General features: G+C 42.3%; 1 protein-coding gene across 2 annotated transcripts in view; it reads right to left on the minus strand.

The window, feature by feature from the left end:
- Positions 1-25,755, minus strand: part of FANCC (FA complementation group C) — a 334,367-nt gene that overhangs the window by 38,603 nt on the left and 270,009 nt on the right. For both annotated transcript variants that reach the window (XM_075852374.1, XM_075852382.1), the window contains 2 exons: positions 20,573-20,672; positions 5,739-5,814 (listed from right to left, as the gene is read on the minus strand). In XM_075852374.1, coding sequence (XP_075708489.1) covers positions 5,739-5,814; positions 20,573-20,672 — 176 coding nt within the window. The remainder of the gene's footprint in view (positions 1-5,738; positions 5,815-20,572; positions 20,673-25,755) is intronic.

Consider the following 25,755-nt stretch of genomic DNA (forward strand, 5'->3'; position numbering starts at 1 on the left):
CCTTCGTGGATTCAGGGTCTTCTGCTAATATCATGTCTGTGGAATTTGCTATGTCTCTAGCTATGCCTTTGATTGATTTGCCTAAACCTGTCCCAGTAGTGGGTATCGACTCCACTCCTCTTGCTAATGGTTATTTTACACAGCATACCCCTGTTTTTGAACTCCTTGTTGGCTCCATGCATTTGGAGCAGTGCTCTGTACTGTTGGTGCAGGGATTATCGTCCGATTTGGTTTTAGGCCTTCCCTGGTTGCAGTTGCATAATCCCACGTTTAACTGGAATACTGGGGATCTTACCAAATGGGGTAATGAATGCTTGACGTCATGTTTTTCTGTTAATTCTATTTCTCCCCCTGAGTAGGTGAACACGCTACCTGAGTTTGTTCAGGACTTCGCTGATGTGTTCTCTAAGGAGGCCTCCGAAGTGTTACCTCCTCATAGAGAATACGATTGCGCTATCGATTTGGTACCAGGTCCCTCACCCATCTCCGTCCCTGTGCCTACTTCTCCAGGAAGTTTTCGCCCACTGAGAGTAACTATGATATTGGCAACCGCAAACTCTTAGCCATTAACTGGGCATTTGAAGAGTGGCGCCACTTCCTGGAGGGGGCTAGGCACCAGGTAACGGTCCTTACCGACCACAAGAATCTGGTTTTCCTAGAATCTGCCCGGAGGTTAAACCCGAGACAAGCTCGATGGGCGTTATTTTTTACCAGATTCAACTTTTTGGTTACCTATAGGGCTGGGTCTAAAAATATTAACGCTGATGCACTGTCCCGTAGCTTCATGGCCAGTCCTCCTTCGGAGGAAGATCCTGCTTGTATTTTGCCTCCAGGTATAATCATTTCCTCTATTGATTCTGATTTAGTCTCTGAAATTGCGGCTGATCAAGGTTCAGCTCCCGGGAACCTTCCTGAGAACAAGCTGTTTGTTCCCCTGCAATTTCGGCTAAGGGTACTCAGGGAAAATCATGACTCCGCACTATCTGGTCATCCAGGCATCCTGGGTACCAAGCACCTCATTGTCAGAAACTATTGGTGGCCTGGGTTGCCTAAAGACGTTAAGGCCTACGTCGCCGCTTGTGAAGTTTGTGCTAGGTCCAAGACTCCCTGGTCCCGACCAGCGGGCTTGCTACGTTCTTTGCCCATTCCCCAGAGACCTTGGACCCATATCTCCATGGATTTTATCACCGATTTGCCTCCATCTCAAGGCAAGTCGGTGGTGTGGGTTGTAGTAGACCGCTTCAGTAAGATGTGCCACTTTGTGCCCCTCAAGAAACTACCCAATGCTAAGACGTTAGCTACCTTGTTTGTCAAACACATCCTGCGTCTCCATGGGGTCCCTGTCAATATTGTTTCTGACAGAGGGGTATAATTTGTTTCATTGTTTTGGAGAGCCTTCTGTAAAAAGTTGGAGATTGATCTGTCCCTCTCCTCTGCCTTCCATCCTGAAACTAATGGCCAAACTGAGAGGACTAATCAGTCTCTAGAACAATATTTAAGATGTTTTATCTCTGACTGTCAATATGATTGGGTCTCCTTCATTCCCCTCGCCGAATTTTCCCTTAATAACCGGGTCAGTAACTCGTCAGGGGTCTCCCCCTTTTTCTGTAATTTTGGGTTTAATCCACGGTTCTCCTCCGTTTCACCTGGTAGTTCCAACAATCCCGAGGTAGAGGTCGTTCATCGGGAACTGTGCACAGTCTGGGCCCAGGTTCAGAAGAACCTAGAGGCGTCCCAGAGCAGACAAAAAACTCAGGCAGATAGAAGACGTTCTGCTAACCCCTTGTTTATGGTCGGGGATCTGGTATGGTTATCGTCTAAGAACTTGCGCCTTAAAGTCCCGTCCAAGAAGTTTGCTCCCCGGTTTAAAGGGCCGTACAAGGTCATTGAAGTCCTCAATCCTGTCTCCTTCCGACTGGAGTTTCCCCCATCTTTTCAAGTACACGACGTGTTTCATGCCTCCCCCCTTAACCGCTGCTCCCCGTCCTTGGCTTCCTCGAGGAAACCTCCTGTCCCCGTTCTCACCCCTGAGGGGGTAGAATTCGAGGTGGCCAAGATTGTGGACAGCAAGATGGTCCAAGGCTCCCTCCAGTACCATGGTCCATTGGAGAGGATACGGGCCTGAGGAGAGGACTTGGGTACCCGGGATGTTCACGCTGGGGTATTGGTCAGGAGGTTCCACCTTCGTTTCCCCAATAAACCAGGTCCACCTAGAAAGGGTCCGGTGGCCCCTCATAAAAGGGGGGGGGTACTGTAAAGCTTCTGTGTTAACGCCCATAGGTAATCAGTCTGCACCTGCTTCTATGTCTGTGAGACTGACTCCATCTTCCACCATTCAGGGTGGCAGGCTTAGGAGTGGGAGAGCCTATCACAGCCTGGCCAGACGGAGCTAGCTCCCGCCCTCTGTCTATTTATACCTGCATTTCCTGTTCCTCCTTGCTTGTGATTTTTCTCGTTTGGTTTCCTGGCCCTGCTGCAGCTTCTTGAACTATTTGTCCCTGCTTCATACTGACCCTGGCTTACTGACTACTCTCCTGCTCTGCGTTTGGTACCTCGTACACTCCTGGTTTGACTCGGCTTGTTCACTACTCTCCTGCTCTGCGTTTGGTACCTCGTACACTCCTGGTTTGACTCGGCTCGTTCACCACTCTTGTTGCTCACGGTGTTGCCGCGGGCAACTGCCCCATTTCCCTTAGCTTCTTTGTACCCTTGTCTGTTGTGCACTTATTTAGCGTAGGGACCGTCGCCCAGTTGTACCCCGTCGCCTAGGGCGGGTCGTTGCAAGTAGGCAGGGACTGAGTGGCTGGTAGATTAGGGCTCACTTGTCTGTTTCCCTACCCCCATCATTACAATATATATATATATAAATATAAAAATTTTATTAACATAGAGGTTAGACAAACAATTAAAAATTGATATCAAACAGAGAAGACTCTATAAATGTTCACATGTACATAACAGGGTAGCAGAACATATGCTCAGATATAGTATGTTGTATTCTCCATATGAGTACTATAGGTAGTGCAGTAGCCTGAACGTGGCGATATCCTATCCAAAAATAGTGCAAGTGCACGTACTTTGGACAAAAACAGTCCATATAAAGGAAGGATACCCCCCTGAGGAAGCACTGATCGCGAAACTCGTGTTGGGGTCTCACACATGACATGCAGGCTTGTAGGACCACTGAGTTGGGTAAGGTGATGTTTTATCCCTGATATTATTGGCTTTTCCTTCCTTTAAATGCAATCCCACCTGGAACCCGCAGCACCTTCTGTCAGTTGCAAACTGAATATCCGCTGCGGATTGCAGCGCTGGTTTAAAAAAAAAAAAAAACACGACCATACTTACCCACTCCCTCTTTTCTGAGCATAGATGGCCTTCCAAGTTGACGTTGCAGGAATGTGACACTGCAGCCTGTGATTGGCTGCAGAAGTCACATGGGATGAAACGTCATACCAGGAGGCCAGACTGCAGGAAGAAGGAGAGCGTTCTGGGTAAGTATGATTTTTTTTTCCTGAGTTACGATTGTTGCGCCAGAATCGCTGCGATTCCGCTACAAAAGTCGCAACACTTGGCTTTCTGTTGTGAGTTTTGCATCCCCATTGACTTCAATAGGGAAAACCCGCAACAGAAAATCAACGATATCGCAGCATAAATTGATTGGATGCAGATTTAAATTCTGCACCGCAGGACAATTTATTAACGTTTACGCTGTGTTTTTTCCCCGCAGCGTGGGTATGAGATTTTCTAAATCTCATCCACTTTGCTGCTACTGTAAATGCTGTGGAATTTCTACACAAAATCTCATTGTGGAAATTCCGCAGCATTTGCAGTACGTGGGAACCCGTTCCTACTGAGGAAAAAAAAAAAACAGATCCTTTTTTCTAATCATGGAAAGGCCCTTTAAAATGTGAGAGACTTGTTTGGTGGAGTTGCCCATCGTTGAGGAGTCTTTGGGATGCAGTACTTAAATTAATATTGGAGGTTACTGGAGTCTTTGTTCCCAATTCTCCGGAAGCAGCTCTTTTATTTATGTTCCCGATGCCAATACACGTTTATAAAAGTTCCCTAACTAGACATCTCCTTCAGGCGGCAAAATCAGTGATCCCGCTTAGGTGGAAAACGGCAATACCCCCAACATTAGATGAGTGGTTTCGGGAGGTTGCCTTGATACAGCGCATGGAACATCTGGTGGCTCATTCCCCGGCAGCTGTGGTAAAATACACGTCTACATGGTCTCCATGGATAGTGTTCCTTTCTTCCTCTTCATACCTCACGGCCGTAGCCTGAGTCGGCCTATGCCCCTGTGAAGTGTACTGTGGTGCTTATTTGCTGCTGGTTTCACTCATAATACCCCGGAACAGGAGTCCAGGATCCCCATGTCCTCTCCCCTCCCTCCTATTCCTCCCTCTCTTGGGGCCTTTCTCTATTCTTTCTCTTCCCCTGTCTAGGGTAATGTGCCTCTCCTTCTCCGCTTGAATTCAGTGGCCTCAATGTATGTTCTGATGTTTTGCTTCTTGGCTCATTCATGCTGGTGACATATACTGAACAAAGTCCTTTGTATTGAGTTGTGATGCACATTTTTGATTTTTGTTGTTTTTGCTTTGGTCCTTGACCTTGTTTGTTGTTCTTCCGTTTACTGTGTGGAGGCCTTCCCTCCACTATGTCTTGTAACTTTGTATTTTGAAACTCAATAAAAACTTTGAATAAGAAAAAAAAAAAAATGTAAGTGACTGATTTCAGGAAACCTGGAAACATAGTGAACTTCATAAATGGCTAAGAGGTCTTTATATCTTCTCCCACAAAAGTCTAAATCATTCAAGACATAAGAAATAAAAAATATTAAAATAAAATTCCAGACAGAAGAAAGGAGATGCATTCGCTTTTTCTTTATACCTTTCCTTGCTTTTGAAACCACTTCTGGCTAAGGATAAAAAAAAACTGGGCCAAAAACTCCATCAAAACTGCGTACATGATCCTGACCTTAAAAACATATTGGGGCAGATTTACTAAGGCAATTTAGAACAGACATTTAGAAGATGCGCCAAATTTATCACAGTGGCACACGCTGTATGATAAATTTACCACCTCATGCTAGATATGTTAGAGACTTTTCTCTTTCTCACACCACCTCTCTTGTCTAAAACAGTTAATAAATGTGGCACACTGAATGTGCCAATTTGATTCAGAATTCTGGCACATTTTAAATAGTAAATCTGCCTGATTATGTACATTTTTATGTTAGAAACCATTTGTATGCGATCTACTGCATGTCCACCTACAGTATCTATTAACTACAGTGTAGTGGAAATATAAGCATGAATTAGTAAGGGAATTCCCAGAGACACTAAGCTTTCCCAGTTAAACTACAGCACGCAGAATGCTGGAGGACAGAAAGATTTATTTTCTTGCCTGACCTCAGATCCTATAACATGTTGAAATGAGATGTGAGCACATTCAGCTGAAGACTGATGCCCAAGCATCTGATATCCTTGAGAATCAGATTATTACATGCATAGCTTGTTAAAATGACAATAAAGCACATGATAGACGAGATGAGAAATTGTTTCCTTCGGAATAAAGCAAAAATGAGTCTCCTATTTGGGCACTGTAACCCATGAGCGAGTTATGAACACAGCATACTTCATAAAATGGGAATAGATAAAAAGCATGTAAAAATGTCTTATCTGAAATGTTAACTAGCTGATCCCAACATTTTTTTGTTACAAATTACATACCTTCAGCTTTTCTAAGTAATGCCAACACTAGAGGAGTATTCTTGTGTGAAAAGTAAGCTCTCAATGGCAGTTTGGGCTTAGATCATGAAAAATAAAAACAACACAAAATTACTAGTTACAGATTATTTAAAAATTTCTAAAACTTACAATGTACAGTACAAAATTTAAAGTGGAACCAGTGGCGTAGCTATAGGGGTCGCAGCTGCGACCGGGCCCCTAAGCCTGGGGGCCCACGGGCCCCCGTTGCCATACAGCATGTTTCCTAACTAAATCTTCTGTGCCGTGAAGCCGGCACTTCCTGGTTACGGTCACATGGTACACTTAGTGTACCATGTGACCGTGTTGTCACGTGACACGGCTTCCAGACAGAGCAGCAGAGTCGGTGCGGAGGACTCCAGGTAAGCTGCAGTGTAATGTAATGTATTGTGTTGTAATGTAATGTATTGTGTTGTGATGCCTTGTAATGTATTATGTTGTTTGTGGTGAAGAGGGGGGGGGGGTTAAATCACAGCCCCCCCCTCCTCCACCGCAAACTGCACAATACAGTATAGTACACATGACTATGAGAGCGGGGCTGCGGCTGTGTAATACAGTCACTGCCCCGCTCCTGAGTCCTGACATGTGCACGCCGTCAGGATGATGCGATGCGGCCGACGCTGCACTAACGATCTGCGGCACTGAAGACAGAACATGGCGGGCGCACTACAAAACACCCCCATGTTCTGTCCTCAGTGCCTGAACCGCCGCTCATTAGTGCAGTGCTGGCCACATCTCCTCATGATGACCGCGCGCGCACTTCCTGTCAGGAGCGGGGCAATGACTGTATTACACAGCCGCAGCCCCGCTCTATAACGGCGGAGATCAGGGAAACCTCTCATCTCCGCCGCTATTCTCCTGAATGCTGGGATCAAAGCTGACTGCAGCATTCAGGGGAAAATGAGAAGGGGGGATGCCCCTGGATCGCATCACAGGGAATTCCTGTGACGCGATTAAGGGACATACTATATATGGGCAGACAGCCCAGGGTCTATTGAAGGACCCCAGGGCTGTCCTACCATATTTCCTGTTGTTAGGGCATACTGAGGTATGTCCTAACAACTGCCTGTGTACTATCAGTACACAGGCTAATGTACTGGCATATAGCTATAGGCCAGTACATTGAAGTTTAAAAATAAAGTAAAAACAAAGTAATGTTAAATTTAAAAAATACACATACACCTTTTTTACAATAAACATTAAAATAAGTCTCAATACATAAAACATGCACATAATCGGTATTGGCGCGGCCGTAATAACCAGAACAACTATTTTTTTGCATCATTTATGATGTGTACTCTGTAAAAAAATAAAATAAAAATTGCTTTCTATCACTTAGGCCCCATTTACACGACCGTGTAAAGTATGGGAGCACGGCCCGCAAAATGCAAAAGGACGGACATGTTCAATAATTTTCGGAACATTTCTACGGCACGGACACCCATCCGTAGCGCTACGGAAATGTGTCCGCGCTCAATGAAAGTGAATGGGTCCATTTTTGCGGACCGCAATTGCGGTCCGCAAAAACAGAGGTTATTTACGGTCGTGTGCATGGGGCCTAATTGTGAGGCACAAGGTGCGATGATGAATTTAACCTTTTATGTGCCTCACATTAATAGTAATTAACCCCATCATGTACCTTACATATTAACCCATTATGACTGAGAAACATGATGGAGTTAACTACTAATAATGTGGGGCACATTCAAAATTCACCATCACACCTCGTGCCTCACATTAGAAAACGAAATAACTTTATTTTTATTTTTATAACTGCTGGCAAAGTAAACGAAGTATCGGTATCGAAGTCCAAATTTTGGTATCGTGACAGCCCTACACTGTGGATCGCGTCCCCCTGGGGGTTCGTGAGTCACTCACCGAGGTCCCGGTTCCAATCAATGCTGGAGCAAGGAGCTGACATCTCCTTGATCCAGCATTCCCTGTGCCCTGAGCAGCTCGACGCAGGCAGGTGGGATGTAGCGACATCATCACGCCTGCCTGCGCTGAGTCACTCATAGCACACACCGGAGGAGGCGAAGGATCCTCCACACGACGTGGGAACGGGGATAGGTAAGTAATTTTGCACATATGGGGGCATTATACTGTATGGGGGGCTGATATTGTGGGGGGGGGGCATTATACTGTATGGGGGGCTGATATGGGGAGCATTATACGGTATGGGGCTGTTATGGGGGGGGGCAGTATACGTTATGGGGCATTATACTGTGTGGGGGCAGCTATGGGAGCATTAACTGTGTGGGGGCATTATACTATGGGGGCTGTAGGGCAAGGCGTCTGGGCATAGGAGCGCGCAGGGGTCTGATGATGATGGTGGTGCTGGGGAGTGGTAGGGGGGCCCAAGCTGAATTCTTGCACCCGGGCCCATGAGCCTTTAGCTACGCCCCTGAGTGGAACTCTATAGTTTTGGGTACTTTTTTAGAAAACAATAGGGAACTGTTTAAATGGCAGTTCCAATATTGATATTGAAAACATTTCCATTAGTGACAGGATAAATCTACTGCATTACAATAACATCAGCTAACAAGCTAGACATAACTAAACTAGCTGACTGACTATGGTTTGGCTAGTCTGTATTCTATAGATAAACCACATCCATGGAGAATTTATTTTGCATATAAAAAATGCAAACAAATGTTGCCTGAATTTTAAAGAGGACCTGTCAGTTCTACATGTCTGAAAATACTTGGTCTCCATATAATAACAATTCTGGACCTTGGAGACAGAGCACCCCAAGCTCACTAGGTGCAACAGACACCCAGACATCAGCCACAGAGACTGCCTTCCACCTGGACACATGCAGTTCCCTAGAGCAAGTGCAACAACAAAATAAATTAACATTGGGCCCACACACAACAGAAACGCAACCCACTACTGCCATACCAGACCATTAATCTTCACAATTGACAAGCATCCCTCCTCTACTGCAGACTCCCCCAAAACGTATGACTTTCTTATAGCCATCCACCAAATATAGCAGAATTTGTCACCTACCTGCAGAAATTTACTTGATTGCTGCTGTGCCCCACTTCTGACAAAGGCCGCACAGGGTGGTGCCCACCTAACAGCGCAATAAGGTGACCAAACTTTGAATATCACCTTTGAACTTCAGATAATAAAACAACCCACTCTGTTGACTTTAAGATATATAACATCACTGAAATGATTTTATAAAGAGATTGCCTCACTCTAAATAACCTATATATCCCACCTCTGAAGACGACGCAGACCAAACTCCAAATATGGTCTACTAATTGGAGACCTAAAACCCCCGGTCGTAACTGAACTCTGATCTATTAAAAGTGGCTTACAAAAATAAGGGATAGCAAAATAAGCGCTGCTGACATCAGAGGAATAACAAGTAATAACGTATTTATTAAAGGCTACGCGTTTCGACACAGTACTAGTTTCTTCATCAGGCCAATAGATATAAACATACAGCACACACATCTTATATACACATATAGATTAGATCAACTAATTATTTTTAAAAAAAGGACCGCCAAAAACAGCAAATAAACTGCCTATGACATCATATATGGCAAGAGAAATGGCTTAGAAAAGTAAACATTTGTATAGTATTTTTTTTAACAGTTTGCATGAAACGTACAGCAAAGTGTTTGTTCCAGTGCAAGTTGCATACAAAACCTTATGAAATAAAACATATAGGCAGAGAAAAACAAGACAAGTAAAATTTAAGACTTGAGGATGCAAACAATTCTGTAATGCAAATGTAGTAATCTACTGTACTTGTAGACATCTGTAACTGCAGTATAACCAGTGCTCCTGGGACTACAGAAATCTAACTTTTAACTAACCTGACACAGATTGACACAGAACATATTTTTAACTAATGTGTCAAAAATGTTAGGTTAACCCAGACATGGGCAAACTACGGCCCGCGGGCCACATACGGCCCGTTAGGCTTTTTAATCCGGCCCGCCGAACTTGTCCAAGATATATCCGTCAACAGTGACAGCGGCATTTAATGTGTTTGACAGAGGGGGGAACTCCCTCTGTCTCCCGATCGGCGCCCCCGCAAACAAATCGCGGGTCGCCGTCGGGTTTCCATGACAGCCGGGGGGTCTAACAAAGACCCCCAGGTCTGTCTTCAGCATCTGCCTGTTAGGCGATGCCAGAGGCATGACCTAACAGGTTGCCTGTCAGTTTTACACTGACAGGCAATAATGCTTTGGTATACGAAGTATACCAAAGAATTATATATGCGATCAGCACATCGCATAGTGAAGTCCCCTGGTGGGACTAAAAAAAAAAAAGTAAAACCGTTAAATAAAGTTTGTGAAAAAAAAAATAAAAAAAATTACAGTCAAAGTCAAATAAAACTACTTTTTTGCCCCAAAAAGTGGTTTTATTTAATAAAACGGTCAAAACAAATCACACATACACATATATGATATCCCCGCGATCGTAACAACTTGACCAATAAAATGAACACATTAATTAAACCGCCGGATGAACGGCGTCCAAAGAAAACGCAAAAAACAACGGCAAAATTCTCTCTTTTCTCCCATTCCCCCCATAAAAAATAAAATAAAAGTTCATCTATAAGTCCTATGTACCCCAAAATAGTACTAATGAAAACTACACATTGTCCCGCAAAAATCAATCCCACGTACGGCCACATCGACGGAAAAATAAAAAAATTACGCCTCTTGGAACGCGGCGATGCAAAAACAAGTAATTTTTTTCTAAAAGGGTTTTTATTGTGCAAACGTAGAAAAAACATATAAAACCTTTACACATTTGGTATCCCTGTAATCGTGCCGACCCATAGAATAAAGTTAACATGTTATTTACGCTGCATAGTAAACGGCGTAAATTTATAACGTGAAAATTAATGCTGGAATAGCTGCTTATTTTCAATTCTCTCCTAAAATAAAGTTAATAAAAGTTAATCAATATGTTATAAGCATCTAAAAATGGTACAATTACAAAATACAACTCGTCCCGGAAAAAACAAGCCCTTATACGGCTATGTCGACGGAATAAAAAAAGAGTTACGACTCTTGGAATGCGACCGTGGAAAAACAAAAAATAATCCTTGGTCATTAACGTGCAAAATGGCCCGGTCATTAAGGGGTTAATGTGGCGCGTATTTCTCTTTATTTCACTTTAATTTTCACTTCGTTTCACGTCACCATTAAGCCCTTCGGTTTTCAAAGAGTACAATATCAGCCGTCACTTTGCCACGAAGCATGCAAACTATGCTAGCAAGCAGTCAACACAAGAACGGGCGGCTACTGCTCAGAGGTTGGCAGCTAATTTACAGAGTCAACAGAACTTTTTTCTTGATAAATCACAGTGCGTATGTTATTTTAATCTATTTACATTTCCTCCTCCCAGTATCTGCGAAATAGTATGTAAATGCCATATCTTGCATATTCCTTGAGACAAATTTATTAACTGATAAGGGCTATTTTTCACATTTGAAAGACAGTTAATAAATTGGGTTGTAGTGTTCTTACTGTGCTATGAGGTTTGCACACACTACATTTAATGCTTTAGTATATCCGGCCCAAACACTCCCTCCAAATGCTCCTGGCCCGGCCCCTCTGTCAAATTTTAGAACCCATTGTGGCCCGCGAGTCAAAAAGTTTGCCCACCCCTGGGTTAACCCCTTCCCGCACCTTGACGTTAATGCACGTCAATGTGAGCAGTCACTACGCACACCTCGACGTGCAGTAACGTCAGTGCTTTGACAGTTAACCGCCGCGCGGCGCTACACCGCAGCGGCGGTTAACTGTGCAGAGTGTCTGCCCTGCATTCCCCGTTGCCGATCAGCGGCCCATCGCCGCTGATTTCGGCAGTTAACCCCTTAATTGTGGCGTTCGATTTTTTACGCACAATTAAGGTGTTTAGCGCCGATCGGCAGCCCCATGTGAAATCACGGGGGCTGGCGATGGTACCCATGGCAACCGGACGCCAGACAATGGCTTCCGGGATGCCATGTACAGAAGCCTATGAGGACCACCCGGAGGGTGGTCGTCGTAGGCTTCCTGTCAGTGTGACTGTCACGTCACAATGACAGTTGGAATGCATTACACTACGTGCGATCACTACGAGCGATCAGAGCTGCAAGTCTAAGTGTCCCCTAGTGGGACAAGTGAAAAAAGAATAAAAATGTTTTAAAAAAAAGTGTAAAAATAAAAGTTAAGTGATATAAACAAGAACTGCTTTTTTTCCTATAATAAGACTTTTATTATAGGAAAAAAAATGAACACGTAAAAAAAAAGTACAAATATTTGGTATCACCGCGTTCGTAACGACCCCAACTATAAAACTATAATATTATTTTTACCGCACGGTGAACACCGCAAAAAAAATAAACGAAAAACACTGCCAGAATCACTATTTTTTGGTCACCACCCCTCCCAAAATATACAATAAAAAGTGATCAAAAAGTCGCACGTATGCCAAAATAGTACCGATACAAACTACAACCCGTCCCGCAAAAAACAAGCCCATACACAGCTTTTTTGACTGAAAAATAAAAAACTTATGGCTCTCAGAATATGGTGACACAAAAAATTAATTATTTTCTAAATACGTTATTTTATTGCGCAAACGCTTTAAAACATAAAAAAACAATATACATATGGTATCGCCGTAATCGTACCGACCCGCAGAATAAAATATAATGGTCATTTATAGCACAGGGTGAACGCTGTAAAAAAATAAATAAAAATCATTGTCAGAATCGATGGTTTTTGGTCACCTGGCCTGCCGAAAAATGGAATAAAAAGTGATAAAAAAAATGGCATGTACCCCAAAATGGTACCAATGAAATCTACAGATTGTCCCGCAAAGAATAAGCCCTCACACGGCTCCGGTGGTGAAAAAATAAAAAAAGTTCCGGCTCCCAGATTATGGCGATGCAAAATGTGCAGTGTTCCAAAAGCGGATAAGATCAGGCGCCATTTATAAGTGCCACAAAGGCCACATATCTGCGGATTATTATTTATTTACCCCATTATTATACCCTCTTATTATGCCCTGATCTACTCTGCCCAGCCTACATATGCCCCCACATTATAAACTGAAATACCAGCAAAACGCCAGAGCTACTACCAAGCAAAATCTGCGCTCCAAAAGCCAAATGGCGTCCCTCCCTTCTGAGCCCTACAGCGTGCCCAAACAGCCGTTTACGTCCACCGATATGGCATCGCCATACCCGGGAGAACCCGGTTCAAATTTTATGAGGTATTTGTGGCACAAACTGGGCACAACATATAGTGCACTAAAATGGCAATTGTAATTTTCACTCTGCACCATCCGCTGCGCATTAAACCCTTCGCGCACCACGACTTAATAGCATGTCGTGGTGTGGGGGGTGATGTATGGAGCGTCTCATGCGCTGAGCCCGTGCCATACGCTGCGGGTGTCAGCTGTGTATTACAGCTGATACCCGCGACTAACGGACAGAAACAGCGAACACGCTGTTACAGGAGCCTGTAAAAATGACAATATACTGCAATACATTAGTATTGCAGTGTATTCTACCAGTGATCTAACGATTGCTGGTTCAAGTCTCCTAGGGGGACTAATAAAATATGTAAAAACAAAAGTAAATAGTTATTATTAGTGGAAAAAATTAAATAAATATTTAAAGTCCAAAAATAAACCCTTTTCACATTTTTTCTCTAAAGTAATGTAAAAAAATAAAAAAAAAATACACAAAATTGGTATCGCTGCATCCGTAAAAGTCCAAGCTATTACAATATACCATTATTGAACTCGCACGGTGAACGCCGTGAAAAATAAAGAATTTTAAACTGCAAAATCACAGTTTTTTGGTCACCTTCGCTCTACCAAAAAATGTAATAAAAAGTGCTCAAAAAGTCTTATGTACCAAAAAATGGTACCAATAAAAACTACAGCTCGTCCCGCAAAAAATAAGCCCTCACACCACTCTATTGATGGAAAAATAAAAAAGTTGTGGCTCTCGGAAAGCGGGGAGGAAAAACGAAAAAGAAAAACATGGTTCAGTTCGGAAAGGGTTAATTACTTTCTAATGAAAAAAACATTTATGACCACATGTGGGGTATAGCCGTACTCGGGAGAAATTGCTTTACAAATGTTGGGGTGCATTTTCGCCTTTATCCTTTGTGAAATTGAAAAAATTCAACATTTTAATTTCAAATTTTCATGGCCTAATTCTAATAAATTCTGCAAAAGACGTGTGGGGCCTAAATGCTCACTATACCCCTAGATAGATTCCTTAAGTGGTGTAGTTTCTCAAATGGTGTTAATTTTAGGGGGCATCCACTGTTTCGGTCTCTCGGGGGCTTTGCAAATTCGACATGACACCCAAAAACTATTCCAGCTAAATTTGAGCTCCAAAAGCCAAATAGCGCTCCTTCTCTTCTAAGCCCCGGTGTGGGTCCAAACAGCAGTTTATTACCACATATGGGGTATTTACGTAATCAGGAGAAATTGCTTTACAAATGTTGGCGTGCTTTTTCTCCTTTATTCCTTGTAAAAATTAAAAATGTCTAAGTTCTTACAGAAAAAAAGTCGATTTTTACCTTTACAGACTCATTCCAATGAATTCAGCAAAACAACTGTGGCGTCAAAATGCTAACTTTACCCCTAGAAAAATTCCTTGAGGGGTGTAGTTTCCAAAATGGGGTCACTATTGGGGGGTTTCCACGGTTTTAATCCCTCCAGTGCATTGCAAACGCGACACAGCACTGAAAACTATTCCAGCAAAATCAGAAATTCAAATGGTGCTCCTTCTCTTCTGAGGCCTGCTGTGGGTCAAAACAGCAGTTTATTACCACATATGGGGTATTGCTATAATCGAAAGAAATTGCTTTACATATGTTGGGGTGTTTTTTCTACTTTATTCCTTGCAAAAATTACAAATTTCTACATTTTTTCACAAAAAAAGCAGATTTTCATCTTCACATACTAATTCAAATCAATTTCGCAAAAAAACTGTGGGTTCAAAATCCTAACTATCCCCATAGATAAATTCCTTGAGGGGTATAGTTTCCAAAATGGGGTCACTTTTGGGGGGTTTCCACTGGTTTGGCACCACAAGACCTCTTCAAACCTGACATGGTGCCTAAAATATAACCTAAAAAAAGGAGGCCCCAAAATCCACTAGGTGCTCCTTGGATTCTGAGGCCTGTGTTTCAGTCCATTACCGCACTAGGTCCACATGTGGGATATTTCTAAAAACTGCAGAATCTGGGCAATAAATATTGAATTGCATTTCTTGGGTAAAACATTCTGTGGTACAGAAAAAATTTATTACAAATGAATTTTCGAAAAAAAAATAAAAATGAAATTTGTAAATTTCACCTCTACTTTGCTTTAATTCCTGTGAAACACCTAAAGGGTTAAAACACTTTCTGGAATGCTGTTTTGAATACTTTGAGGGGTGCAGTTTTCAAAATGGGGTGATTTATGGGGACTTTGTAATATATAGGGCCCTCAAAGCCACTTCAGAACTTAACTGGTCCCTGGAAAAATAGGCTTTTTAAATTTTCTTGAAAATATGAGAAATTGCTGCTAAAGTTCTAAGCCTTGTAACGTCCTAGAAAAATAAAAGAGTGTTCAAAAAATGATGCAAACATAAAGTAGACCTATGGGAAATATAAACTAGTAAGTATTTTGTGTGGTATTACTATCTGTTTTACAAGTAGATACATTTAAATTTAGAAAAATGCTAATTTTTGCTAATTTTCTCTAAATCTTGGGTGTTTTTTTACAAATAAATATTGAATTTATCGACCAAATTTTTCCCCTAACATAAAGTACAATATATCACGAGAAAACAATCTCAGAATCACCTGGATAGGCAAAAGCATTCCGGAGTTATTACCACATAAAGTGACATGTCAGATTTTAAAAATCTGCTTCGTCCTGAAAGCCAAAACAGGCTCAGTCCTGAAGGGGTTAATATGGCCAAAAATAAACACAAAGTGCTGCTTGCCCGATGAATAAAACACATGTTTACTTGACTGCTACTCTGTACTGGTTATTTCAGCAATTACGGTATAAGAAAGTTAAACAAATAAGTGTTACCAGGGATTCTGGCAAGCCAAAGACCATACATTTCCCCATATTATGTACTTAGCATCATTTGGTTTCAAGCATTGAGTAAGATTTCAAAACATTGCATCGCTTTAGACTAGGGATGTCACGATACCAGAATTTGGACTTCGATACCGATACTTTGTGTAGTATTGCGATTTCGATACAAAACCGATACTTTGCCAACAGTAATAATAAAAAAAAGTTCTTCCATTTTCTGATGTGAGGCGCGAGGTGTGATAATGAATTTTGAATGTGCCTCACATTAATAGTAATTAACCCCATCATGTTTCTCAGTCATAATGGGTTAATGTGTAAGGTACATGATGGGGTTAATTCCTATTAATGTGAGGCACATCATGGAGGTTAAATTCATCACACCTCGTGCCTCACAATAAGGCTGGATTCACATGAGCGTGGCGTTTTTGCGCACGCAAACGCAGCGTTTTGCGTGCGCAAAAGCCACTTAACAGCTTCGTGTGGTAGCAGCATATGATGCTTTTCACGCAGCCGCAATCATTATGACACTCCATTTGGATGTTTGTAAACAGAAAAGCACGTGGTGCTTTTCTGTTTACATTCATCCTTTTGACAGCTGTTGCGCGAATCACGCAGTTTGCACGGAAGTGCTTCCGTGCGGCATGTGTGGTTTTCACGCACCCATTGACTTCAATGGGTGCGTGATTCGCGCAAAACGCCGAAAGAACGGACATGTCGTGACTTTTTTTCAGCTGACTCTCGTAGTGTAAAAATCACGCACATGTCTGCACGGCCCCATAGACTAATATAGGTCCGTGCAACGCGCGTGATTTTCACGCGCGTTGCACAGACGTAATTCCCGTTCGTCTGAATAAAGCCTAAGTGAAAGAAAGACGTTTTTATTTTATTTTTTTACAGCGTAGACATCATAAATGACGCTAAAAATTTGTTGTGCAGGTTATTACGGCCGCCCCAATATTGAATATCTGTATATTTTATGTATTGAGACTTATTTTAATGTTTATTGTAAAAAAGGTGTATGTGTTTTTTTTAAATTTAATATTACTTTAATGTTTTTACTTTATTTTTAAACTTTAATGTACTGGCATATATCTATATGCCAGTACATTAGCCTGTGTACAGATAGTACACTCGCAGTTGTTAGGACATACCTAAGTATGCCCTAACAACAGGAAATATAGTAAGACAGCCCTGAGGTCCTTCCATAGACCCTGGGCTGTCTGCCCATATATGGTATGTCCCACAGAGATTCCTGTGTTGCGATCCAAGGGGCATCCACCCTTCTCATTTTCCCCTGAATGCTGCAGTCCGCTGTGATCGCAGCATTCAGGGGAATAACGAGATGAGAGGTTTCTCTGATCTTCGTCGTTATAGAGCGGGGCTGCGGCTGTGTAATACAGCCATTGCCCCGCTCCTGACAGTAAGTGCGTGCGGTCAGCATGAGGTGATATGGCCGGCGCTGCACTAATGAGTGGCGGTTCAGGCACTGAAGACAGAACATGAGGGTTTTTTTCTTAGCGCGCCCGTCATGTTGTCTTCAGTGCCGCCGCTCATTAGTGCAGCGCTGGCCGCATCGCATCATCCTGACGGCGGGCACTTATTCTCAGGAGCGGGGCAATGGCTGCATTACACAGCCGCAGCCCTGCTCTCATACATTCATGTGTTACAATGCTAAGCTGTGCGGCCGCACATTTTAGCATCGAAATACATGAAATAACAGTATCGAACCGTTTGGGGGTGCACGGTATCGAAACAGTATCGAAGTTAAGATGCATCGTGCATCCCTACGTTAGACTTTGGAGCAGAGTTTGGAACACTCTATGAATCAATCGATCATTTTTAATTGGGGTTTAGGAGTAACAAGATTATCAACCTACAGGGATTTAAGGGGTAATCAGATTAACTGAGGTCTAACCGAAACTGGCTTGTTTGGAAAAGCCTGTTATAAATTGAAGCATGACATAATCTGATCCTGGTCTCATTGTGCAGTGGGGTGCCCAAGGAGTTTGGTCAAGCACCAAAATATGATGAAGTAGAATGAAAGGCCGCTGTAGATATCTATAATATCATATCTACATCAAACAATGCATATAGTACATCTATTTCATAATTAGAAAATTTAATTGTGAACTACAACATGGTAATCTATATTTTTCAAACATTAGTTTAATCTCCCTTCATACATTCATTGTGATGAATTGTGTTCCAAATCTGATTCGGTAGACCAAGACATAGAACTGCCCTGGTCACGTAGAGATGTTAAATGTCGCAGGCCTAGCGATCAATGTAATACAGAATAAAAAGTGTTCTTTTTTCATAATACATAGATATTGCATTAAATTGTGTTCCAAATTTGTTTAGGTAGTCCAAGACAAAACTGCCCTGATCACGTAGTGATGTAAACCCCTGCAGTTAGAGCTGGCCTTAGGTGTGTGCGACTTGTGTGAGTGTACGAGCGCTGAATCCCCCCAGCATGTAGGGGCACCACTGGGCAGGCAATTTGATATCTATGTCCTCTGCTATTGGTTACACACATAGAGAAAAACAATGTATGTATGCCTGTGTGTGTTTATATGTGCCTGTGTGGGTATTGTCATCAGTGTGTTATCTGTGGTGTTACATAGGACTGCAGGTAACATCTACTACATTATCTGTACCCAGAGAGTTATCACCGTGTTATTTGTGGTGTTAACATAGGACTGCACATAACATCTACTGAATTATCTTCACTGTGTAAATATGTGCCTATGTGGGTATATATGGGTCTGTAAGTGAAAGTGTAAGTGCTTGGATATATGTGCCTTTGGGTATATACTGTATGTGCCTTTATGTATTTCTTCCTGTCTATGTAGTTATGTGCCTGTGTGTGTCTGTATATACGTGCCTGTATGTCTATATATACACCTTTATGTATGTATATATTCCAATATGTGTTTATATACATTTTCCTGTTTGTCTAAATATTTGCCTTTATGTATGAGCTGTATTTATGTTCCTGTATGTGCGTGTCTATATACAGTGGATATAAAAAGTCTACACACCCCTGTTATAACGCCAGGTTTTTGTCATGTCAAAAAATCAGCCAAAGATGAATAATTTCAGAACTTTTTCCACCTTTAATATGACCCATAATCTGTACAATTCCTCTGAAAAACAAACTGAAATCGTTTAGAGGAGAAAAATAAAAATAACAAAACTACAATAATGTAGTTGCATCTTATAATTGAGGATGTGGTTGTGTTCAGAATTAGCCAATCACATTTAAACTCATGTTAAATAGTAGTCAGTACACAGCTGCCATTATGTAAAGTGATTCTGAGTAACCTCATATAAAGTTCAGCTGTTCTATTAGGATTTTCCTGACATTTTCTTTGTTGCATGTGACAGCAAAAGCCATGGTCCGTAAAGAGCTTACAACACATCAAAGGGATCTGATTGTTAAAAGGCATCAGTCAGGAGAAGGGTACCAAAGAATTTCCAAGGCATTAGATGTACTATGGAACACAGTAAAGACGGTCATCAAGAAGTGGATTACATTTGGGACAACGGTGATATTACCAAGAACTGGACGTCCCTCAAAACTTGATGAAAAGACATGGTGAAAATTGGTCCCGGAGGCAACCAAGAGGTCTACAGCAACATTAAGGGAGCTGCAGGACTTTCTGGCAGGTACTGCTTGTGTAGTCCATGTGACAACAAGCTCCCGTATTCTTCATATGACTGGGCAGTGGGCTAGGGTGGCAAGACGGAAGCCTTTTATAACGAAGAAAAACATCCAAGCCTGGCTATGTTTTGCAAAAACCTACGTCAAGTCTGCTAAAAGCATGTGGGAAAACGTGTTATGGTCTGATGAGACCAAAGTTGAACTTTTTGGCCATAATTCCAAAAGGTATGTTTAGCGCAAAGCCAACACTGCACATCACCAAAAGAACACCATACCCACAGTGAATCATGGTGGAGGCAGCATTATGCTTTGTGGCTTTTTTTCTGCAGCTGGAACTGGGGCTTTAGTCAAGGTGGAGGGAATTATGAACAGTTTCATATATCAGGCAATATTGGCACAAAACCTGCAGGCCTCTCCTAAAAAGCTGAAGAGGAAGAGAAATTTCACCTTTCAGGACGACAAAGACCCAAAGCATACCTCCAAATCAACAAAAGAATGTCTTCACCAGAAGATCAAAGTTTTGAAATGGCGCAGCCAGAGCCCAGACCTGAATCCCATTGAAAATCTGTGGGGTGACCTGAAGAGGGCTGTACCCAGGAAATGCCCTCGAAATCTGACAGATTTGAAGCACTTTTGCAAGGAAGAGTGGGCAACAATTGCCATGTCAAGATGTGCCATGCTGATAGACTTCTACCCAAAAAGACTGAATGCTGTCATAAAGTCAAAGGGTAATTCATTAAAGTATTAGTTGAAGAGTGTGCATATTTATGCAACCACATTGTTTTTGTGCTTTATTTTTATTAAAAGTTCTGAAATTATTCATCTTGGACTGATTTTACCAGGGGTGTGTAGACTTTTTATATCCACTATAAGTGGTTAATTTTTGGCTTGTGGGGGCAGCAATAGAAAGTGCCGCATAGGGTGCCATCCAACCAAAGGCCGGCCCTGGGCCCGAGCAATCAACAGAATAAACAACAACAACACAGAATAAAAGGGTGTATTTTTCATCAATACACAGTGGAAGTGAACATATTCAGTAAAGCACTTAAATTACCTTTGAATTGTCCTTATAATACTCATGGAGAAAGCAATGTGTAAATAATCTTATGATGGATATCATTTTACTGCTTCCGTCGCTCTCCAAAATGGCACTCCTAGGAAAAAAGAACCTTAGCTTTGGAAAAGAACAATATAAGTAACATAACATATAACAATACAGTTGTCTCACTGATAGTTTTAAATGAGTAATTATCTGCCAATAAAATACAGCATTGCAAAGCTGATCTAAGTTTTCTAGATATATGTCTGTGTACCTGGAGACTGCTTGATTGGTTGATTTCTGCACTGCATCTTTTTTTTGGAGGACCTGCTTCCTTTGACATGCCTGCATGTAAATGCTGCAAATTCTTAGCTCAGTGGGTGTTCCCTGTGATGTCAGTTCTTTCCCTTCCTTCTCTTGATGCTCTTGTCTGTGAGCCGGTGTCTCCTCCCTCTCTTACACTGATCAGGCTATGCAAGTGGTCAGTGTAGAGTCTTCAGGGACGTTTTACACGCGTGTGAATAACACTAACCTTATCTGACTGATGCCTCTACAGTGCTCACGAGTAGGTTAGCAAGAAGCAGGTAGTAAAGAGAGGCAAAGAATTGATGGCTGCATGGTCAGACTACACAGAGGGTTTGTTTTGGAATCGGTCACCTTGGTACAGGACTTGGAGTTTGCATCAATTTGGTCCAGGGCCGCCATCAGGGCAATATGGCTGTTACTGCAGTTAGGGGACCAGAGGTAAAGTAAAAAAAAAAAAAGGGGGACGCGCCCGCCGACATTGCCTCCCATCGCCACATGTTTCTGAGTACGTTTGTGCAGGGCCCCAGCGATAGTTACTTAACACTGCACGGCCCGTTCTTTTGTTTAATGTGACACGTTTCATTCTCCAAGGTAACTACCGCTAGGACGTTAATCACAAGGTACTGATGCTGTATTATGTGGTGTCAGGACTTTGTATGAGTCAACGCATACAAGATCCTGACGTTTCCCAGCGTTAGCACCTTGTGAGCAAGGTCCCAGTGGTAGTGTACTTGGATCAAGAAAGGGGCCTTATTACATTGCGTGTCCCATACAAGCTGGAGCCCTTCTCAAAGTTACGAAGTAATATGTGTCAGTGTATGGCGGCGGCATCAGAGCTTGAGGCAGGACCAGGGAGTGGTAAGTTCATAGGGGTCTGGTGTCTGAATTTTTTTTTGGGAGGGGCATGATTAATTTCGGAGGTCTGATCTGGGGGTCTGAATAATTTATGGGGTCTCGTGTCTTAAAAATATAAGGAGTGTGTCTGTGATGTAAATTAATTAACAGGTCTGCTCTGGGGTCTGAATTAAATTAGGGGTCTGAATAAATTTTTGGGTCAGGTCTGGATACATTCTTTGGTCTGAATTTATTTAGGCATCTGGTAGGGCTTCTGACTTAATTTAGGGATCTGGCTGGAGGTCTGCATTACTTTAGGGGTCAGCTCAGGGGTCTAAATTAATTTTGGGGTAGGTTGGGGGTCTGAATTAATTTAAGGATCTAGTTGGGGGTCTGAAATAATTTAGGGGTCAGGTCAGGGGTCTAAATTAATTTAGAGGTCTGAATTAGTTTAGGGGTCAGGTCAACGGTCTAAATTAATTTAGGGGTCTGGTTGGGGGCATGAATTAATTTAGGTGTGGTCTGGGGTCTGAATTAATTCAGTCGTGTGTGAGGATGAGGCGGAGACCTTATTCAGGCATGCTACAGCGGTGGAGGATCGTAGACTCTGCCGGAGCCAGAAGAATCAGCCTAAACCGCATCTTGGTGAGTGAATGTACTCTGTACAGGCAGCAGATTCACTGCATTTTTTTTCAATGTTGCCACACGACTAAAGAGCCACCTACACACTTACTGTCTCCCCCTCTGTCCCTGTCAGGTTGTCTCTCCAACCTGGCCGGCACCTTCATCTTTGGTTTCCCCAGCCCTCTCTCCCACCAGAGCCCTACCACCTAGAAACTACCCTTTGCTCCTGCCCACCTACTGTCTCTGCCCTGCCCCTCCACAGAGCCCTTGCCAGTTTGCTTCTCACCTCTGTCCTCACCTCTTTCTGTTGCACCCCCAATCCCCCCCCCCGGTAATGAAGGGGGCCCAGACTCTGTATGGGGCTCAGGAATGCCTGATGGCAGACCTGATTTAGTATGCATAGAAGCTGTATACACAAAACGGCAGGATATTTTTGATTAAGACAAAATTGTCAAAGTCGCACCATTTTATATTTAGAATTGGAGCAAAGAAACAACAAAAGTTGAAAAGATATACATACCCTTTACAAACATATTATTCACCTAACCCAGGGGTGGGCAAACTTTTTGACTCGCGGGCCACAATGGGTTCTAAAATTTGACAGAGGGGCCGGGCCAGGAGCATTTGGAGGGAGTGTTTGGGCCGGATATACTAAAGCATTAAATGTAGTGTGTGCAAACCTCATAGCACAGTAAGAACACTACAACCCAATTTATTAACTGTCTTTCAAATGTGAAAAATAGCCCTTATCAGTTAATAAATTTGTCTCAAGGAATATGCAAGATATGGCATTTACATACTATTTCGCAGATACTGGGAGGAGGAAATGTAAATAGATTAAAATAACATACGCACTGTGATTTATCAAGAAAAAAGTTCTGTTGACTCTGTAAATTAGCTGCCAACCTCTGAGCAGTAGCCGCCCGTTCTTGTGTTGACTGCTTGCTAGCATAGTTTGCATGCTTCGTGGCAAAGTGACGGCTGATATTGTACTCTTTGAAAACCGAAGGGCTTAATGGTGACGTGAAACGAAGTGAAAATTAAAGTGAAATAAAGAGAAATACGCGCCACATTAACAACGGTCAATGTGTTTTGAGTGCGCCATCTATTGGGAAAACGTGGGCATTGCAGGGAAAGGGGAAAAAAAAGGAGGTTTTTACTATAATTTGGACAAGTTCGGCGGGCCGGATTAAAAAGCCTAACGGGCCGTATGTGGCCCGCGGGCCGTAGTTTGCCCATGTCTGACCTAACCCCAAAATACAATTTTGCTAATTTGTTGTTGATTTTTTATTCAATCTAACCCTCTCAGGCACTTCCCTCTTTTGTACAATTTATTATAATTTGTGTTTCATTTAGACTATTGTGGAATTACACTATGTACAGTGCCTAAAAATGATTCACCTCACGAAGGCTTTTTCATGTTTTATAGTAAAAAAAACAAACATTTAATTCGAGAGGATTTCATTACTTTTTGTCACCGATCAACACAAAAAGACTCACTGTTAAAGTGAAAACAAATGTCTACAAAATGAAATATATTCATATGTAAATACATATGAGGATTCGTTCACATCTGCGTCAGGGCTCCGTTTCGACGGAGCTTTCCGCTGGAACGGAGCCCTGACTGACACAAACGGAAACCAAAGGTTTCCGTTTCCATCTCTATTGATTTCAATGGTGACGGATCCGATGCCAATGGTTTCCGTTTGTCTCCGTCGGAACCCTTGCACAACTGAGATAAACGGAAACCATTGGCACCGGATCTGTCACCATTGAATTTAAATCAATGGTGATGGAAACTAAACCTATGGTTTCCATTTGTGTCCGTCAGGGCTCCATTCCGACGGAAAGCTCAGACTGTTGGAACGGAGCCCTGAGGCAGATGTGAACAAAGCCTAAACATGTCGCAAGTCACAGTTCTCTTGCACACCACAGTAGGTTTTCCACCAAGGAGTTCCCTATATTTTGTCACACTAATTTATACTTCCCCTTTCTTAACCCCTTAATGACCAGCCTATTTTAAACCTTAATGACAAGTTATTTTTTACGTTTTTTCATCGTCGCTTTCCAAGAGCTATAACTTTATTTTTGCGTTGACATAGCTGTATAAGGTCTTGTTTTTTGCGGGACAAGTTGTCTTTTTTAATAGCACCATTTTGGGGTACATACTATTTATTGATTAACTTTTATTAACTTTTTTTGGGGGGAATAGAAAAAAGCCCTGAAATTTCGCCACTCTTTTTTGCGTCCCAAATCTACGCCGTTTACCGTGGTATAAATAACACAATAAATTTATTCAGCGGGTTGTTACGTTTGCAACGATACCAAATTTGTATAGATTTTGTATGTTTTGCTACTTTTACACAGTAAAAACGCTTTTTTTTCAAAATTATTTGTTTTTGTGTCTCCATATTTGAAGAGCCATAACTTTTTTATTGTTCCGCCGATGCAGTTGTTTTTGCGGGACAACTTGTAGTTTTTATTGGTACCATTTTGGAGTAGATGCTACTTTTCGATCACTTTTTTTTTAAAGTCAGGATTCACAGAAAACAGCAATTTTTCCATTGTTTTTAATTTTATTTTTTATGGCGTTCACCATGCGGGTTTATGACGTTCACCATGCGGGTTAAATAATGTAATAGCTGTATAGTCGGGGTCGTTACGGACGTGGTGATAACAAATATGTGTAACTTTTTTGCTTTATTTTCTATTTTTTTTAATAGTAAAGCAGTTTGTAAGGGGAAAATTTTTCCCCATCAATTCCCCCCCCCACCCACATTTTTTTAATTAACTTTATTAAACTTTTTTTTTTACTAGTTCCACTAGGGGACTTTGATATGCGATCCTCCGATCGCTATTATAATACACTGCAATACTTTTGTATTGCAGTGTATTACTGCCTGTCCGTTTATAACGGACAGGAATCTGCCAGGAAATGCCTCTGGCATAGCCTGGAAGGCATTCACTAAAGGCAGACCTGGGGGCCTTTATTAGGCCCCTGGCTGCCATCGGAGACACAGACACTCGGCGATATTATTGCCGAGTGTCGGTGGGAGAGAGAGGGAGCTCACTCCCTCTCTCCAAAACCACTCAGATGCGGCGCTCGCTAGTGAGCGCCGCATCTGAGGGATTAAACGGGTGAGATCGATACTTATATCGATTTCTCACCTGTTCGGGCAGGGACGCCCCCAGCCCTCAGCTACATCTGGTTGCGGAGAGCAGGGAGATTTAACGGCTCCCTGCTCTGTTTATTTATTCTGATGCAGCGCCGTAAAAAGGCATATGCATCAGAATAAAGCCCATTAGTGGCCGCCGTGAAAAGGCGTATTGGCGGTCACTAACGGGTTAAGCATTCTCACAGCATGATGCTGCCACCTCCACCGTGCTTTATATACTTTATGTATATGCCATGTACCAGAGTGGGAGACCTGCTA

The sequence above is a fragment of the Rhinoderma darwinii genome, chromosome 1, assembly GCF_050947455.1.
Source record: "Rhinoderma darwinii isolate aRhiDar2 chromosome 1, aRhiDar2.hap1, whole genome shotgun sequence".
NCBI classification, from domain to species: domain Eukaryota; kingdom Metazoa; phylum Chordata; class Amphibia; order Anura; family Rhinodermatidae; genus Rhinoderma; species Rhinoderma darwinii.